Here is a 20,504-nt window from a genome sequence, read left to right as displayed (position 1 = left end):
GATTATAACCACCTGATTATTTTGTCTAACAATACTGTACCTGTCATAGAATAAGAATCTTTTGGAGCAAAAATGCATCTTTTGGAGCAAAAATTAATATAAGATCCGGTATTATATTATATTGTATAATATATTATATTATATTAGACCCGGTCTTATATTATAATAAAATGAGACCAGGTCTTGTATATTAATTTTTGCTCCAATAGATGCATTAGAAGCTGATGGTCCGGCTAGGTCTTATTTTCAGGGAAACAGTGCCTATACGTGTGTATTCATTTTCTACAGTTAGTACTGTATAATACTACATATAGTTATACTGTTTTCTCCTCAGTGGGCAGCATATACATCTAAAACATCTCAATCTTCTAGTATTTTGAAAAGTAGAGGACGTTTGATCATTACGAAAACTAAGTAGCTATTTTAATTACTTGGTTTTTTAAAAAATATTTTGTAGTGCCCAGGAGGAGCATTTACACCCAATATGCGAACCACCAAGGAGTTCCCGGATGACGTTGTTACTTTTATTCGGAACCATCCTCTCATGTACAATTCCATCTACCCGATCCACAGAAGGCCTCTGATTGTTCGCATCGGCACTGAGTACAAGTATACAAAGATCGCTGTGGATCGCGTAAATGCTGCTGACGGCAGATACCATGTCCTGTTTCTCGGAACAGGTAAGTATTCGAGCTCAAACTATGCTTTTATGTGTAGGAAAGAGCATCAGAAAGGGCTATGATATTAGAACCAAAGAGTCTCCGCTGTTTACATCTGTTAGACCATCAGTTATTGTCTCTATGCCTCGGTTTTCACATCTGTAAATTGGAGTTAATAAAATAAAATAAATCACTTTATAGGGTTGTTGTGAGGAACAAATGGATAGGTAAAGAACCTAGAATAGTTCCTGGCACATATTATAGTGAAATGTAATAATAATGACCTCAATGGACAGATGGGAAGAAATATTAAGCCTGCCTGAGCACTTCTCTCAACTAAACCAAATTCTGACTTTTTTATGAATACATGGATTCATTTTCCAGTGATAATGGTAATGTTAGGTATGTTCTAGGTAACATTTGAAAATGCAGGTAACAACTCAAATACAGATACTTTAAAAAAAATACTAAAGGAACTATTTTAATACATCCACAAATTCTAGTTTGTCAATTTACTTTCATAGACAAGTTGAGTGAAATTACTCTTCTTTATAGACCTACATGATGTGGAATAGCTTGTCTTGTAGCAGCAGTGGTTCTCAAAGTGTGGTCTTCAGATCAGAACACCCAAATCAGCGTCGTCCAAGAACTTGTTAGACATGCAAATTCTCAGGTTCCAACCCCGGAACTCGAGAGATGAGACCCAGCCATCTGTGTTTTAACAAGACCTCCAGGTCCTGTGATACATAATAACGTCTGAGAACCACCACTCAAGAAAAAGGAATTCCAGTTTGCCTGTCAACCTGTAAATAATATCTTCCCCTGACTACCTTGCAGACAGTGATGACAGCCCTTTATTTGTCTTCTTTTAATATTAAGATTACTCCATGAAATTAGGTAGTTTCTCTACTAGTTTAAGAACTAGATATAAAATCTGTCTGTAAACTTCATTATAAGATACATAATGGTGGAATAAGTATCCTGAGCTAAGGAATACATTACACTCAGACTTCAATCAGTGTAAGATGTGGATAATTTTTTCTTGGCTAAATATAATTTTCAAAGTGTACTTTTCTTATAAAGTTCTTATTTTATCCTTGTTTATTCTTATACTTAAAACCCCAGATCTGAGTCTTTCACTTGTGTAATTTTAGCTTATACTGGTCTGAGGTTGGGAAGCTTCTGACGTGCTACTTGGCATCCTCTCCTCACCCTTGGACATATCTGTGTTTTCCCTGCTCCTCTGTTTGCTTGCCTCAAACCTGAGGAATAATCAAACCTTCCTTCTCAGACTAACCCACTCTGCTCTCGATTTTATCCCCTCCTACCATCTCTGGGACCTTTCTTTATCAATTATATTCGTATTCACTTTCTTTCTCCCATTTTATTTTATGCTTAATCCTTAGCTTAGAAATCTTATGCCAGGATATGAAACTAGACCTAACATTCACCCATTGCAATTTCTGCTATACTGCTGATTTTGCTAAGGCCTTCAATGTTCCCAGGATAAGAAAATCCAATGGGCTTTAACCATTGAATTACCTCCATCTCCGCTTTGCATCATTTGGCTCTGTGGAATCTCTTTACCTATTGCTTTAGCCACAAGCCACATAAGTCCCCCTTTCCCTGCAGTTCCTTTGCCATTTCCTTCATTAGCCTGGCTTCCTTCTGCCCAAGAGTGTAGGTGTTCCTCAGGGTTCTATCTGTAGTTCTCTTCTTTTTACATATTCTTTGGCCATCTCATTAACTCATTTAGTTTTAATTACCTATTCTGTGCAAACAGATCCCACATGTATATCTCTAGTTATTGCCATTTCCTGAGGTCAGTGTATGCATTGACAACTTACTGTTAGATAACACAAATTGTATGAGCCATTAACATTTTAGACATCATGCTGCAAACTCAGTGTATTCACTTCTAAGACTTTCTAACCAATGCTAACCCAGCCTCCCATATCTGTATTCTTATCGCACATTCCTCTCAAGGTTCTGTTTCTCCTTGATGTATAAATTCTCTCTAGGCATATCACAGTACCTGGTAAGCTCAATAAATATTTGTGAAGTGGAATTGAAAGTCACAACTCTGCCCATTGCCCATGAAATGAAATGCGTACATAACTGATTTCAACAGCTAATATCCATTTGCATATAAGATGTGTTCTCCAAATATGCAACATCTATATAAACGACTACAAAGAGTTGCTTTTAGCCTTGGCTCATATTATTCAATGTAGAGTGCATTTGGGTAAAAAAAAAAGAAAAAAAAGGAGGCTCTTTTTCCTTGAAGTAAAGTGGTAGTTTTAGACTTACACCACTCCCTAATGTCTCGTATTACTCAGAGAGAGAAAAAAAATGACTGTTTTCTTTTTTCCCTTTTGAACCCTGTCTTAAAGGTAGACAGTGATGTCACAATTGGGCTGCTTGTTCATGAAACTACATGAAATATGTAAATTTCATGAATGGAATTTTCAAGTTTTTGTAAACTGTGCAGCAGTGTTTATTCACATAGAAGGCAGTAAGAAACCCGCTTTTACACAAGTTCTTTGGCTTTTCTTACCACATAAGTTTCTGGCACCTTTACATATACTTTATACGTTGGCATTTAAACATTTGTGTCATTTTGAAAGCAGTATTTAGGCATATGTTTTTAAGTGTAGTGGGAAACTTTCCTAATGATTGCTTACAAAGCCACACGAGTCTCTTTAAGACTCTATTCTAATAGGAAAGTACATGCCGTTACCATGCTTCTGCCTATAGCATCTTTCTGAAGAGGTAGTAACTCATTTATGCACTGAAGTTTAACCTATGGTCATATCGAACCACACTATGATTTAAAAACAATTATTTCAGTTTACCTGAAACTCTAACCACCAGTTTAAAATATTTGCAGCCCAAGTAGTTCTTGGATTGCTGGCAAAATTTCTTTAAAAGAGAATTCTCTGTGCTTGTTTGCTACTAAAAGTAAATAAAATGCTTTTGTGAAATGGAACTTGGGAGAAGCACAGGTCACTGTTCCCAAGATTTCTTAGCTTTGTGTATCTACATGTCTTAGGAAGGATATAACATTTCTTGAGTTGCCAAGTCCCTTAGTAATAAAGAGCCCTTTGCCTATAATAAATAAATAACCATGCTTCAATTATTGCTACAATAAGGCAAGCTTCTCTCATGGCTTCCCTTGTCTGTGTACCATCATGGAAAATTCAGGGGAGTTCAAGGAAAACATTAATTGATAAAGAAGATGCCATAGGAAAAATTTATGTGATAGTTTCTAGGAATGCAAATACAATATTGCATAACTGTGTTCACTTGGAATATTATAAATGATTTTGTAGCTCCCAGAAACTCCATGGTAGTTGTGTGGGCTCAATGCCAGTGACTATTACAATTAGCCTAATACAAGGTATTACTCTGGCTGAGTTTGAAAGGCTGATAAATCTGGCCTTCCATTCACTCTTATGGGACTGCCTCGTTACATTTTGTGTTTTTTCAGATACCAAGACAGACAGACAGACAGACAATAGATAGATAGATGGTAGATAGATAGACAGATAGATAGATAGATAGATAGATAGATGATAGATAGATAGATGATAGATAGATAGATAGATAGATAGATAGATAGATAGATAGATAGATGATAGATAGATAGTTAGATGATAGATAGATAGATGATAGACAGATAGAATAACAGGAAGGAGAAGGGGAGGGTGGAGAGAGGGAGGATAGATGAGCTTTGTCCAATCATCTTTTATTTTTCACAGTGTGCATATTCAATGTCTAGTCTAGGGGTCAGCAAACTACAACCTGGACCAAATCTAGCCCACTACATGTTATCCATAAACTAAGAACGTTGTTTTGTATTTTACAATGATTGAAAAAAATAACAAGAGGGAGAATATATCATGAACAACGAAAATCATAAGATTTACAGATTTCAGTGTCCATAAATAAATCTTTATTAGAAAAGCAACATCCATTCATTTCCATTTTATCTGTGGCTATTTTTGTGCTACAGCGACAAAGCTGAGTAGTTGCCACTGAGACCGCATAGCCCACAAAGCCTAAAACATGTATTATTTGGTCTTTTACAGAAAAAATGTGCTGACCTGTTTTTGTCATTTAATTGTATGTATAATTTTAAAAAAACGACTTCTTAAAGAAGCTATTTTCTAATACGTAGATATAATACAGGAATTCATAATGTTGCCCCAAATAAATATTTCTCCTTTTATCTCGAGTAAAAATTAATCTTTCTATTCTATTAAAACTTAAATTAGAATCTATGTTTACTTAATTATTTTCCCATTCATTCCTACTACTATCCCCTCTAAAAAAGATCACAGCTTGAAAAAAAAAATGTGTTTTAAAATCAGTGCCTCAGTTCATTCTTTAGTATTTGTGACGTTTTGTGGCATTTTTTTCTTCTTATTCGTGTAGTTCTTAGTATTAGGGTTGTGGGTATTTTTGTGCTCCTTGCACCTTGTTTTTGTTTGTTTAATCTTTAAGAAGGACTGAGAACAGCAGGCAAGGGCTCTCAGGATTCATGTTTCTATTTTAACTTTGCCACTTACTACTTACATTCAGGCTTCTTGTTTCAAAGCCGACTGTGTTGCTCAGTAAAGAGACTTGTGCCTGTTTTTCTTTTGCTTCTGGAGTTATGAAAATATTTAAATGCCTGGGTCAGGTTCAGACACGTGCTGTCAAATTTATATTTTTTAGCGCTATACATGAATCAGAATGACATGCGGTTTTTGATGAAAGAGACTATTCTTATGAATGAATGTTAGTAGTTTAGGATAATTTAATGCCATTATGATATTTTTTTATTAAGTTTGATCCATGTTGTGTTCTGCCAAAATTCTTGTATGTACCATTTTATGCTTCTTATTAGCTTCTGTTTAACTGGGTGAGTACTAAGTTGGAATGTTGGCTCCAGTAAGTCCTTTGAACGTGTGGAGTTTTGAAGTGTGTGCCACAAATGTGATTGAAGACTTAATATGTTTGCCTTGCCGCGTTACAGGATAATGACCTTCATAGTCACTAAAGAGTTCTGGCAGTCGCGTCCCTTGCAGTAACACCCTTATGAACTGCAGAGCTAGGCATTTTGAGTTTTAAAGAACTCCCTAAAATATTCCATGTAAAATTTGATAGCTGAAACAGTGCATCTGAGTTCAGAAAATACACCGTCAGTTGGAAGCTGTGCATGAATGTCACTCTAAGGATAATGTCTAGACTTCCCCTTTCTCTTAGGAATAAGGAACGGATCTTTTATAAGTACTGACTGTTAATAACATTGTGGTTCACTGCTTTCCAAAGCAAAATCTGGAAACATCTGAGAGTTTACCAAGGATGCTACAGGGATTTTCACAGCAGGAAATACTAATGGAACAGAGTGGAATGATGGTTGAATTGACAGGAGAAAGATCATAAATCACGGTGTGATAACTGCTTGATCATGTAGAAGAGTAGCAAAAAGGGCTACGTGAAGAAAACAACAAAAAATGGAAGCTAGCCCATTCAGTGATTGTTAATCCAGAGATAAATGTTCTCATTTTTACCTTAAAAAGATAATTTATTAAAAATATATGGCTAATTGCTGAAAAAAAAATTTCAAAAAGCAGAAATATGTTTCTTTAAGCTACTCTTCAGAAATATATTCTTTTAGAGACATGTAACAATTATATAAATTTTAGTGTTGCTATAATAGTTTGCCTGAATTTACCTATTTATTTATTTAGTATTCTACATGTTATGCAAATATGTATACTTTTTCAGTTTTCTGAAATATTTTATTACTATGATAATGGTGCTAAATACATTTATTTACAGTGCTTACCTTTTGCCAAATATGTTATTTAATCTCATCCAATTCTTATAACTACCAGAGGAGGAATTGCAAAAATGTAGGCTCCATGGAGAGCAATCATATTTGTCTGATATATTCATGGCTATATCCTCAGTACCTAGAATAGTGCATCACTCAAAGCTGTCACTCAATGGATATTATTTGAATGAATGAGTGAATGAGTTGAACTTATCCTTCACTGTGTTTGGACAAAAGCTCAAATAAGTTAAGATCACATAAATATTTACTATACCTTACAACCAGAATATCAACTCTTGCTGTGTGATTTCACATCTTGTGCATTTATCTTTTTCACATTACTGCCTCATTTACCATCATCACTTTCCTTTGATGAAACTAAGGTAATTTCATTTTTATTTGTTCATTTTACTATAATTTTAATGTTTTATCCATATATGTCAAAATGATTTTGCTGATAAGTTGACAGTCAACATTAGCATTGGCATTGTTTTGCTTGAGTGATATCACTCAATTTCACCCGTCCACAAGTTGTCACTAAGTCTTCCATGTCAACAAAATGCATTTTACAAGGTGACAGAAGACTTGGAACAGACTGGACTTGTGTGTGAATCAACAATGCTAGAACTTAACCTGTGAATAGGATTCATTTTTATGTTATTGACCAAATTTGTTTAAAAATGAGGCTTATCTCTGTGTTCATAATGTCTTACACATTCACCAAACACATAGGAATATCTTTGTCATGCTTCTGTTTACTCAATTAAAATGGATTCTGCATATTCAATTGTATATATGGAGGGTTTCATAATCCCACGCAGTGAGATGGTGCCTCTCAGGAGGAGAGATGACAGTGATTTGCTCTGTAACCCCAGCTCGTTTCCTATTTAATCACTGATATGTTCCTACATGACTTGAAAACAACTACAGTCAAACCCGATCCTGGTATGTTGCCTTCATTTAACCCTTCACTCTTCTATGAATGTATGAAAGTTTTGTAGCCTAAAGACAGTTATAAAGTCTTTTGTCTGTGTGTTAAGAAGAAACAACCACACTCTGTTCTTGTTTTTGATGTGCTGCCAAGTTTTCCTGAGGCAGACTTGGAAGCTTCTGTCCCTCGGAGAAGTCACAGCCTGCCACTCAGCCAGGCCAGCCTTCTCTGTGGGACTATCCAAAGGAAGTCTATGGCTAGCTGTCAGGTGTGGGGGTGTTTTTGTGGAACACTATCCTTTAAAGTCTTTTTTTATCGAACTGCAAACTGTATGAGTTATAGAAAATGGGAAGAACTGTTTCATTTTTGAATATGAAATATAGTGTAAATTGGAACAAAAAGATTGGAAACTAGATTTCCTGAGATGAGTCCGTGATATTAAAATCATATGTTTTACTTTTCTTAGTTGTATGCTGATTTTTCTCTTCCAATAATGTGGTAGGCACAATAATAGCCCTCAAAGATCTCTACATCCTACTTCCCAAAACCTGTGGATATGTTATCTTACCTGGCAAAAGAAACTTTGCAGATATGATTAATGTTACAGACCCCGAGGTGAGATTTTTCTGAATTGTCAGGGTGTTTCCAATCTAGCTTGATAACTTCTTAAAAGCAGAGGACATTTCCTGGCTGTCATCAGAGGGAAATATAATAAAGGGAGAAGAGATAGGGAGATGTGACTCTGCTGGCCATGAAGATGGAGGGTAGAGACCATATGCCAAGGAATTCAAATGGTCTCAAGAAGCTGGAAAATGCAGGGAAGTGACTTCTGCTTAGAATATCCAGAAATAAATACACTCTGCTCTGCACCTTGATTTTAGCCCAGTGAGACCCATGGGGGACTTCTAGCCTACAGAACTCTAAGATAATAAACTTATGTTGTTTTAAGACACAAAATTGGTGGTAATTTGTTTTAGCAACAATAGAAAACTAATACAACAAGCTATTGCTTTCTAGCTTAATTGAAAGACTAGACTAAAACTATTTTGATGCTTCTCTTAAGAATTTCTAAAATAAAGAATAATAAATTCTGATGTTTAAAACTCTGGGAAAGCCCTTGCTTATTAATGTAAAGAGGTAATATGTTCTATAGCTCTTTCTCAACCAGTATAGAATACATGACAGAGATGTCATTAATTCACTCATTAGAATTTATTGAGCCTGGAACTCACATTCTACTGGAAAATGACCATAATAAATATGCAAATTAGACTACCTGTTTTAAGCTGATTAAAAAAAAAAAAAAAGCAAAGCTGGTGAAGGGAGATTTGTGCTCAGAGTTTGTCTCATTGAGGAGGTCAGAGTTCAGCGAAGACTTGAAAGAGTAAGAAAATGAGCCAAAAAGCTATCTGGGAAAAGAACACTGTAATCTTCATAGAGAACAATTTGTTAAGATCTAGAATACAAGGATCTGCAGAGTCCAGGAAAGGACTGGTTGCCCAATACACATTTGTCATAGTTTTTTATTGCTGCATAACAGATTCCACAAAATCAGTGGTTTAAAACTACATACATTTATTATCTCAGTTGCCGTAGACAAATGCTTAGCTGTCCTCTCTGCTCAGGGTCTCACAAGGCTACAATGAAAGTGTAGGCCAAGCTGCATTCCTTTCTGGGTTTCAAGATCCTCTTCTAAACTCACATGGTTTTGGGAAAAATTCTGTTCCTTACTGATTCAGGAATGAGGCCTTTATCTCCTTCAGACCACCCACAGTTCCCGGCCACGTGGATCTCTTCACTGGCCATTCAAAACATGGTTGTTTGCTCCTCAAGACTAGCACACTCTCTCCCTTCAGTCTGTTAAAGTGGATCTCATATAATGTAACATAACCATGGGACTGATATATCATCATCTTTGCATTATTCTGTTGGTTGGTAGCACATCAAACACATTACCTGCATTCAAGGGAAGAAGTTATAAAGGGCATGACGCATTAGGGGTCATCTTAGAGTGGGTCAGCTGCTGTCCATATGTATTGAGGATACATCATTTTGTCAATGAGGCAGAGGATATATTACAGACAGAGATAAGAAGGCCAGTTGGGAGACTTTTTATATGTCTATAGGCAAGAAATGATAAGAGCCCAAATTAACACAGGTTAGAAGTTGGAGGTTGAGAGGGATTATCAGGTTCAAGAGATATTTAGGAAGAAGAAAGGACCTGATGATACTAAATTGATTTGGGTAAGGTGGGAGGGTGAATAAATGTCTGGAATGTTTTGTAGGTTTGTGGCTTGGCAAATAGCTGGAAATAAGAACTATTCACTGGTCAAGGGATTGTGCAATCAGCAAGCTGATTTGGAGAGTAATGAATTTCTTTTTCAATGGCACACCTATTCTTTCCTATGACCTTTCATGCATCAGAGATTGAATTTATCATCTAAAATACATTATCTCATTAAAACTTCACAGCCACCCAATGACACAGAATTATCTCCATTTTGCAGTTGTGTAAACTGAGGATTTGAGAGGTCAACTGTCTTGCTTAGGGTTGTGAAGCTATTAGGAACAGTAATTAAATTCAAGCCCCTGTTCATACCACATTGAGTTAAAAATTTGGTGGACCATCCAGGTAAGTCAAAGAGAGTGTTATTATAGATAATACTTTAGTAGAGATGACTGTGCTGGAGATGTAGATAAGGGAGTCATTGGCCATTTAGGTGTTAGCTGAATCAGGGACAATCCTTGAGGTCATTCTAGGAGACCATACAGATAAGAATTTAACTCTGGGGATTTCACTTACGAAGTAAGAAAATAAAAAATATTTTCCACGAACATAGAGAAGGAGTGATCATGAAAGTAACCGGAGAATAAGAGGAAGTAATATCATGGTGGCCTCTAAAAAAGAGAGTAGCTGGAAGCAGTTGTAAGATCATCAGATGTGATACAGTTATACTGAGTGCCCTTGTAATAAATACGCTGCTTTCCTCCTTTTCCTATATTCTGACTGACCAGTCAAATTTGAGAGGAGAATAACCAGTCTGGTGGAAAGAATGAGATGTGAACAGGGGGATGTGGGACAGGGTTGACATGATAAGTCAGTAGTGAGTTAGGAGATGACCAAATGAGGGGAAAGCTCCTCTCTTTATCTGAGCTCCCAGAAATGTAGGTAGATATTCCAGGCCAGTTTCTGTATGTGGTTTAAACTTCGAAAACTAATGCAGAACAGCTTATCTTATGATAAAAATGGTGCAGGAGAATAGGTTAATTTGTGATCATAAAATTAATTAATCTCAGGTGAGTAATTCTTTCCCAAGTGATGAAGAATTAAATAGAAAGAATTAACCCTAATTTTGCACCTTTGGAAATTTAATTGTTGCATCCTGTGCAGGATTATTAAAACCTTGCATAGAACATACACCTGCATTATTTAAAGTAAGTTAATTTATTTGAAATGAAAATGTAAAAGATTCATCATATAATGCAAAGAGGGACACTAAAACATGATATGTAAATTTTGGTTATTTACAAAATTCTAAAACATTAATTGTAGTGAATTCTGAGACCCTATTTGAGTATTCCTAAACTGTATTTCAAGGAAATAACTATAATAATCCATACATAGATAGATTATCACGTGGTCTGATACTAAATTATAATGTTTTTCTTAACCCTCACAGATAAAATTAGCTTTTAGAACCAGAATTAACAAACATATTATATTGTAAACTTTTAAAACACATTTTGATATATTAGATATAGCAGATATTTTTCATGAGGACGGACACCTTAGTTGAATAAATAATTAGGTCAAACATTTTAGCTGGCACATTTTACTGTTTTCTGATTTTCTGGTAAGCCTCAACTAAATCAAAACGTATAATTTAGTCACTCCTTAAATAATTGTCAGTTTAGTAAAATCACTGGCCTTAAGATTTATCTTTCAACTTTGCCCCACAAGTCTACTTTTCAGGTCACCTATCTATCTAAATGTCTAACTCCAAAACTTTCCACAGCAGTAATGGATACAAAGCTATGTGTGTGCTTACCTGTAATATTCATACTGCAGTGTGATATAGCAAATTAAATTTTCCAGGGATTATTCTCATAATGACTAACTGTAATTTTGGTTGGACTTTCTTCAAAACCTTGTTAAACAGAGAACAACTTGTTAGAATAGTTATAGTAAATTATTCTTGGATACATTTTAGGGTGAGAATTAGGGAATATTCTTTGACATTCAAAGGACCTAGATTTAAATCTTGCCCTCTATCACTTACCAGTCTTATGACCTTGAGCAAATTATATAACATCTATAAGCCTATTTTCCTTAACTGGACCTACTTTATGGACTTACTTTGAAGATTAAAAGAGATGATGTATGTAAAACCCTGAGTATACTGCCTAGAAATTAGCAGGTACATATACACATGTACCTATATAGTAGGTATATATTTATTGACATAAATCATACGTATCTTTGAATATAAATATATACAACTGTATATATGTATGTATGCATTCACAAGCAATTTTGAATTCCTATTAAGAATCTTGAAACTGTTGTATTCACTAGACATAAGCAGTGAACAAAACACACGAATATCTCTCATTTCATAGAGTTCATATTCTTGGGAGAGGAAACAAGCAGTGAGTAAAATGTGCATAATTATTTTACACTATTACTGAAACTTAAGTACAATGTAATAGGAAACAAAAAAACCTTAAATGACAGATCATAGATGAATCTACTGGTAATATGTGGGAGGCATTTCTTTTGTTTGGAAATTATAGATAAAAGTAAAACACTGTATATAAGAATAGTAAATAATTTATGTCACAGGCGAAGACTGGGAATAAGGGAGGACAATTTCAGACCATGGGGAGTAAAATTAATTATCCTTTCTGTAAAGTTCACGAGGAAGGTTCACAGGGGCTCTCCCCTTTGATCTTCAACAGCCTTGGCAGGTATGTAAGGCAAATCCTATATCTACATTTTATAGAGAAATAAAGTGGATTATAGGAGGCAGGTTTGCTCAAGTTTACACCATTTGCAAGTGTAAAACCAGAATGAATAAAATGAAAATAGTGAGCACTACTGAGGTTTGGGAGAATAGGTGTATTTTTTTTCAGTGGTGTGTAGGAACTGCCATTAACTGGGCTGTTAATGAACAATGGTGGTCTACTCCAGAAAGCTAACTGCAAAAAGAGAACCATCACTGAGCACAGTCACCCATGTACCCAGTGTTCAGCGTATGGGACAACAGCACTAATTGGTTGTATTCCTGCTAATCCTGAATTAGTAGAATAGCTTTAGGAGAACTGCTTTTGAGTGTTTACTTTCTACTTTATCATGTTAGTTATAACCAGAACATGATTTCTGTCTATAGCTTTGCTTAGTAATAGCTCTTAAGTTATTTTTTACTGTTTGAATTAAATGTGTTTTTTTTTTTATTTAGAAAATGAATGGGAAAGAAATAAATTATAAAGAAAAGCAATCTTAGTTGATATTCTCTTATTTGAAACCACATGTGTTTTGAAATTCAGAAGTATTTGAAAAGGAAAGATAATGCGTGCATATACACATATTAGGTAAAATGGCTTGCAAGACCGTGGACCATACCTCATGAAATACACAGGACTATTTCTGTAGTGAACGTAGAAATCTTCAAACCAAGTGTAGTAAATAAAGAATATAAATAGCCTCAAGTAAGTGCAGTCAGGTTTTCTGGCCAAATTAGTTCAAGTCAGGACAGGTTTTAACCACCCAAGAAATTAAAGAAAAAAACTTTTGAAACTTAGAATTGCAGATAAGAGATAATGCATTAAAAACAGTCTAGTCCCCTACTCATATAGAGGGCTTATACGTAAATACTGATTTTTTTTACTCTGTAAGATATCATAATTAGCTCTGCTTGGCTTTTTTTAGAAGGGGGTTATTTTATTTTACTGTCATTGAAAATTCTCAGAAATGTCACTTTTTTTTTGTTTGTTTGTTTACTTTCTCTTAAAGATTGATTGGTTCACATAACTTAAAATCACAATAGAAGGGTAGTTTTAGGTGTGGTTTGTGTAGAGCCCCAGCTTCTTTCTTTGGAGTTTTTGGCTCTGTCCTCCTATCAAGTTTGTCCTTATGTCAACTTTCCTCATGTTTGCCAATGGCTGCAGCAGTTCCAAAACATATCTACAAACCAATCGCCCAGATGGAAAGACGGTCATATCTGGTTCTTTTTATTTTTACTATAAACCTGAAATTCCATTTTTCATTACTTCCCTTTAGACTAAAAGACATCCTTTAGCATTTCTTCAAATGCAGGTCTGCAGTCAAAAAACTTTCCCAGCTTTTATTTGTCTAAAAAATGATTGATTTAATCTTCATTTTAGAAATAATATTTTCCCTGGATATAGAATTCTGGGTTAACTCTTTTTTTTTTTCTTTCAGCATTTAAAAAATGTCATTCCATTATCTACTGACCTCCATTGTTTCTAAGAAAAAATCAATAGTTACATTTTTTTCTCATGACATAATGTCTTTGTTCTCCAGCTGCTTTCAAAGTTTTCTTCTACATCTTTTGTTTTCAGCAGTTTAAATATTATGTGTCTAGTTGTGCTTCTTTTTATATTTACCCAGTTTCCGTCTCACTGAATTCCTAGATAGTCAATGTAAAACGTTTCATCAAATTTGGAAAATTTTCAGCCATTATTTCTTCATATGTTTTTCTTCCCTAATCTCTCCCTGTTCTTCTTTTGTAGCTTTAATTACACGTATATTAGATAATGTCACTCATGCCCAAAAGAACCTTTTCACTTTCTTCAGGCATTGTTTTCTCTGTGTTCTTGCAACTGGATAACTTCTATTACTTGGGATTCAAGTTCACTGACTCTTTCCTTTTAATGCCTATCTACTATTAAGTCTATGGAGTTAAAATTTTATTTCAATTATTGTACTTTAGTTCTGAAATATTCATTTGACATTTTATAGGGTTTTTTATTTCTTTACTGAGTTTTATATCTGCCCATTCATTATAGCCACATCTTCCTTTTATTTCAGTTGCCTTTTATTTTTTAGCATATTTATAATAGCTATCATAGCTGCTGTCAAGTTGTTATTTGCTAAGTCCAACATCTTGATAATCTTGACTTATTTTTCTTGACTATTGACCACACATATCCCGCCTGCCTCAGCCTTTCTCTCTCTCTCATTTTCCCTCTCTTTCTTTCTCTCTCTCTCTCTTTCTCGATGTATAATCATATTTGTTATTATTGAATACTGGACGTTGTAGATAATACCTTCTATTTAGGTTCTGCCATCTTTCCTGAAGAGGGTTAATTCTTATTATCGCAGGCAGTTAATTGTTAGTTGATCACCTTGAATTTGTTTCAACTTGTTTTACTCTCTATTAAAAATATTGTGCTCAACGAAAGTTATTTGAATTTAGCAGGACTCAAACTCCAAACTTTCTTTCTTGTATGTCTTATCAGATCTTGGTTTCAGCTTTTGTTACGGCAGGCCTACAATAATTCCTACTCTAGAATGTGGCACTAACTCTTCTAGGCTCAGCCTTTCTTGTGTCAGCTGGATGCCAGGAGTTTTAACAAGGTGTTAATGATATCTGTCTACTCTGGTAGGGCTTGAACTCCAACTTCACCCACACTGCTCTTCCCCAGAACTGCTGAACCTATAATTTATCTAGTCATTCTCCCCATAGCAGCTGCAATTTGTTAAACCATGAGTGCAGTCTGTTAAACCATGCAAATATATAGGCCAGGAATCAGCTACAGCCTCACAGGGGATTTCCAAATGGTCTTTGGAACCACTTTCTGGGCAGCACCCTCTCTCTAATACTGTGTGCCACAGAATTCATTGGTTTCTGCTGCCCCAAATTCTCATATCTTCCTCCTCATCTCCGTGGGACCACCATGCACTATTGGACACCAGCTCTCTGCACCTTTTTTGGGAAATTATTCCCAGGCAGATAGTTGAATGAACATGAAAATGACCTTGAGAATTTCCCTAATTTGAGTCTTGCACTATTTGCTATTCATTAACTAGAAAGAATTACCTTATATAGTTTGTCCAATTTTATCGTCGTTTACTGCAGGTAGGTTGTTCTGGTTTAAGTTATTCCATCATGGCCAGCTGCTGGATTGCCCTCGTGAAAGTTTTTCTGATTGCATTTCTACCAAAAGTGTTTGAAGACTCCTATTTCCTTATATCAATGTCAACTCTAGGTTTTATCATTATTTTTTTATTGTTTGAAGATTAAGTAGGAATTTTTATACTTTCATAAGTCATGTATACACCTTGATTTTCAAAATATCTGAAAGTTATTATAATTTTGTTTGGGGATTGTCATGCAGCGTGTCACGTGGGGTCTCCTGTCCCGCTCCCCACATAAGAATGCGGGATATGGTGAGGCCAAAAAGGAACACCCACGGAACCATAGATAGGGGAGTCATACCACTATAGTCTTGCTGGCGGCTGGGTTGGAGACTCAGGAGGCAGGAGCCACACTATCTGTAACCTGCCGTCCACCTCTCTGCAATCCACAACCCGCACTCCGCTGTGCTAACCGCAATCCGCTCCTGCTAGCTCAGCCACCATCTTCTTGCTAGCCCCCCATTTTCTGCTAGTGTAGCCACAGCAGTTATATCAGTGGCCAATGGCTCACTGGTTACAGCTGACGGCCAACTAGCCACAGCTGATGGCCATCCAATCACAGTTGATGGCCATTTACTACCTGAGCCAGCACCTTTCCATGTGAGGCTGAGAGCCTGGAAACTGCACTCCTGGCTCTGTCCCCACAGGGATAATCCTAGCATATTTTAGTACATTGCAAAATACTTTAAATAATTACTTTATTTAAAGTAATATTACTAAAGTAGTTACTTTTTTTAGTTTACTTTAACTTTATATGTTAGGACAATATGTTATTTTAGCTTAATTTAGGCAGAAAGAAAATAAATATTAAGTCTATGTGAAAACTAATTTAGTAGCTTCTTTTTTTAACAAATATAGACAATTACCAAGGAATAAAACACATTACAAAGATTTATGTTGTTCACCTTCTGATTCTCAAATGTTTGAGCAAACATATATGTCTTCTGTAAAGCTTATTTACAATTAGCACTTCCAAAAATTATGTTTGTGATCTGACATGAAAACGAACATCTAAATTTTTAGTAAACTCTCTAGGTAATTGTGGGGACAGAGTCCCACAGAGCAGTCTCCAGGCTCTCAGTCTCACGTGGAAAGGTGCTGGCTCGGGTTGTGGTTGGCCGTCAGCTGTAGCTACTGATTAGCTACTGATATAACTAGCTACTGATGTAACTGCCGTGGCTACATTGGTTGGTTGGTTGGCAGGCAGGCAGGCAGAAAAGTGCACGGTGGGTTGCAGATCCTGTGGCTCCTGCTTCCTGTGTCTCCAACCCAGCCGCCAGTGAGACGATAGTGGTATGACTCCCCTATCTGTGTCTCTGTTGTTGTTCCTTTTTGCCCTCATCATATCCTGCGTTCTTGTGTGGGGAGCAGGAGCTGAGACCCTACATGATCGTAATTTTGAGTGAGGTAGTCTGAACACCACACTTGGAGAAGCTATTTGTATAATAGAACATGGTCTCCAAACAAACATGGATGGTAGTGACTAGGAGTTTCATGAAATGATGGTATTAGCAAAGTCACTGAATACTGTATTGTTCTCACAGGCAGAAGAGTATTTTAGTCATTCTGAAAGGTTGTGCCCCAAAGAAACCTGCTTAACTTAAGCTAACACAATGCTATCCAAATTTGTTCAACCCTACAAACTTTTCAACATCAACACACTGTCTGTGATGCTGAATTGATAGGAGTTGTTGATACTGCCTTTCCCTGGGCCTCCCCTCAAATAGAGACACTTGAGATGCCATTGGTGACTAACTGGGTTCTAACGGCCTGACTGCCCCATGGGCTGAAGCCCAAAGTGTCTATGTCACAGCATTTATATGACGTTTTGAGTGTAAAAAGCTCTGCTGAATGTGACAAATTGTGCTAAATGACCTAGTTTATGTGTGTGTGTGTAAACGGGGCATTCATGAATAGAATTGCCACCTCTTAAAAGTATATTCACTAATCTACTAATAAATATTTTATAAACTCATGATTTCATTCTCAGTTTCATTCTCAAATTTAAAAATACTATTAAAAGAATATAGCTGCAGTTTGATAACCTAACAATGAAAAGGAATCTATTATGAAAATATATTTTAACACAAAATAAGGCAGCCAATTAGTAAGGTCTAATTATAGAAACTAACAGTTAGATGTCTAGTCATTCTTCCCTCATTTATCTATAAAGCTTTCATTTGCCAAACAGAGCCTTTGCAGTTTTTTGTGGTGTTTTTTTTTGTTTGTTTTAAGATATTTTAATATTTTAATATACAAATTGGTTCAGAAAATTATAATAAACGATGAGTTTTCATTGAACAAATATAATTATTTTATCTTTCTGATACTAATTAGAGTTGATAAATACTAGAGCTGATTTTCGTACAATAAGTCATGCACAGGGCTGCTTAGGTTGACATCTAGGGACACTATGGTGAAGATACAGATGAAGGAGGAAAGAGTTGAATAAATGACTTTGAGGTTTGTATGTCTTTACTAAATTGAATAAGGCCACTCCTTAGCTGGTACAAATGGCTGTTAAAACCAACACCTAGAACTGGCTACATAATTTGCAGGGCCCAGTGTAAAATAAAAATTCAGGGTCCCGTGTTTAAAATTATTAAGAATTTCAAGGAGGTGACAGTAGAGCATTGAACCAAGCATGGTCCCTTCTGACCTCAGGAACTTGTCTGACTAAACAGATCTTACACTCATGAAGCTGGCCCCAACTAGAATATTTTTAAACATTAGCAACCAGGGAAAAGGGACTGACTATATCTGATTAAGGAGGCAGTGTTCACACCAAATCCTTAGGTAACCAGAAGTCTAGTGGCAAGCAGACAGTTGGCATAGCAATTTCTAGGGAAAGCCCCTGAGGACTGTAGTTTAAATGAGACTCAGCAGATTAGATACATAAATGACTATTGGCATGACCCGCTGGGTACTGACCTATGTTTGATCACTTCTTTGAGAGAGCCAACACTTTCTGTGCTAGAAATAGAAGCTGTTCTCCTGTCTGGAAACAGTGGAAAGGTTTAAGGATAATACTGCTATGCTCCTTATATTAGAAAGAAAAAAAATCTTAGATGCCATAAAATATATAAAGCAGAAAAGAACTTTTCTGGGGAATTTTCTTTAAAAATTCAATGCAACAAAAGATAATTAAAATCACTTATGTGGATGGGTGAATCTACTACATTATCTTTTTGTATAGGTTTACGTGATGCAAATTACTTACAAGATTCATTTTGCTTGATTCACATAACAATGCTTTATTGTATTCAAGGTATACCTATTATCTATATTTCATCAATGAGAAAATTGGGGTTTAGGAACAAAATGGTGCTTTCAAGAATGTCAAAAGTTTAGTTGAGCTACAACTAGAAAACAATTTGCACTTATTGAGGATATGCTGTGCACCGTACATTATGCTAAGCAATTTCCATGTATTATTCATGCAGTTTTTGTTAGTCAGAATTCTTTCAACTGAAAGTGACCACACACCTTACTCAAATTAGTTTTAAAAATGTTTTTGTGTGTGTATGTGTGTGTTCAACTGGGAAATGAAAGAGGCAGCCTCAGACGTATCTGAATTTGTGCTAAGATGATGTTGTCAGGAATTTATATGTGTTTCCATTAAAGTGCTAGTCATTGAAAGATGCATTTTAGAATGTCTGTAAAACTCCCAATTACTTATGTCTACATAAAGCCATCTCTGTATTCTTTAGCTTGAAGATGATAATATAGTTATCAAATGCCTTCCTTCTGGGGGCAGTAAGAATGGCATTTGTTGAATGAACTCACAATGTAAGTCCTCAGCATGTGGTAGTGAGGATGGCGCCAATACCTCCAGATTTACAAGTCTTGAATAGCCCTCATCTCAGAAAGAGGTTCCCACCTACCTAATTCTCAGGAAGGGCTGGGCCCTGACTTGTTTCTGTGTTTACTCCTGCATGAATCACAGGGCAAAGGAATGCCCTTTGCACCAGCCTGTGATGTACGCCTCTCCGGAGCTGGAAGAGAGTTACACTATTCCTTAACCATGTAGACTGAAAATGAAACAGGTGTTGTTTCCAAATGATGTCTCAGGGTGTTGTTATCAAAAAAAGGGGAAGTGATTCTACATAGACCTTGGTTAACAGATACCCATCACAGAAGATCTAATTATTATTTACATTGTGCACACAAACAAACTGAGGCTTGAGGATCAAAGGAAGATAGTCTGCTTCACTGACTATTTTGACTATATTGTAGGCATGGTGCTTTCCCCAAGGAAATAAAAGCAATATCCCAATTCTATAGAACAATAAAAAGGATTTATGTTGTGAGTACATTTAAGGAATGCCATTCTCACTAACCCCAGAGGGAAAACATTTGATAATGATGTTATCATTTTCAAACCGAAGGATACAGAGATGGCTTTATGGAGACATAAGTAATTGGAAGTTTTATGGACATTCTAAAATGCGTATTTTTCAATCACTAACATTTTAATGGGATCATATGTGCTACTCAAAAAACCATAAATTCTACACTGTGAACCATAAATTCTTGAGTGTTATGCCACTTATCTCTGCATCCACACTGGATATAGTGCCTAACACACTGAAGCTGCTCAATTATTTCTTGTTGAATCAATGAATAAAAATGGATGGAAGACATCCCAAATCTACTTACTTACTTAGTAGTGAATGATACAGCCCAAGGACACCTCAAAAGTATTTGCTGTATACGGAACTGAAGGATTTGTGAATACGTTTTGAAAAGAAAGCTACAGATGTCTACCAGTACTGCATTTTGAGAGAAACTACCCCATTAATGCAAACCTGCTGAAGGAGCCATGGGCAATTCCATATATATGGTCTCTTTCCCAGTGCCACAACTGGTTGAAATGACACAAGCATTTGACAGTTGAACTGTCTACTTAGTACTGCTTTATAATGTGCT

General features: G+C 35.9%; 1 protein-coding gene across 1 annotated transcript in view; it reads left to right on the top strand.

Moving 5' to 3' along the window:
- The window catches only part of SEMA3C (semaphorin 3C), a 177,246-nt gene that overhangs the window by 122,273 nt on the left and 34,469 nt on the right, over nt 1–20,504 (top strand). The window contains exon 12 of the mRNA XM_019746909.2: nt 458–680. Within this exon, the coding sequence (XP_019602468.1) occupies nt 458–680 (223 nt within the window). The remainder of the gene's footprint in view (nt 1–457; nt 681–20,504) is intronic.

This window comes from Rhinolophus sinicus, linkage group LG09, assembly GCF_036562045.2.
Source record: "Rhinolophus sinicus isolate RSC01 linkage group LG09, ASM3656204v1, whole genome shotgun sequence".
Lineage (NCBI taxonomy): Eukaryota > Metazoa > Chordata > Mammalia > Chiroptera > Rhinolophidae > Rhinolophus > Rhinolophus sinicus.
The sequence above is the reverse complement of the archived record's forward strand: the minus strand, read 5'-3'. Positions and strand labels throughout refer to the sequence as shown.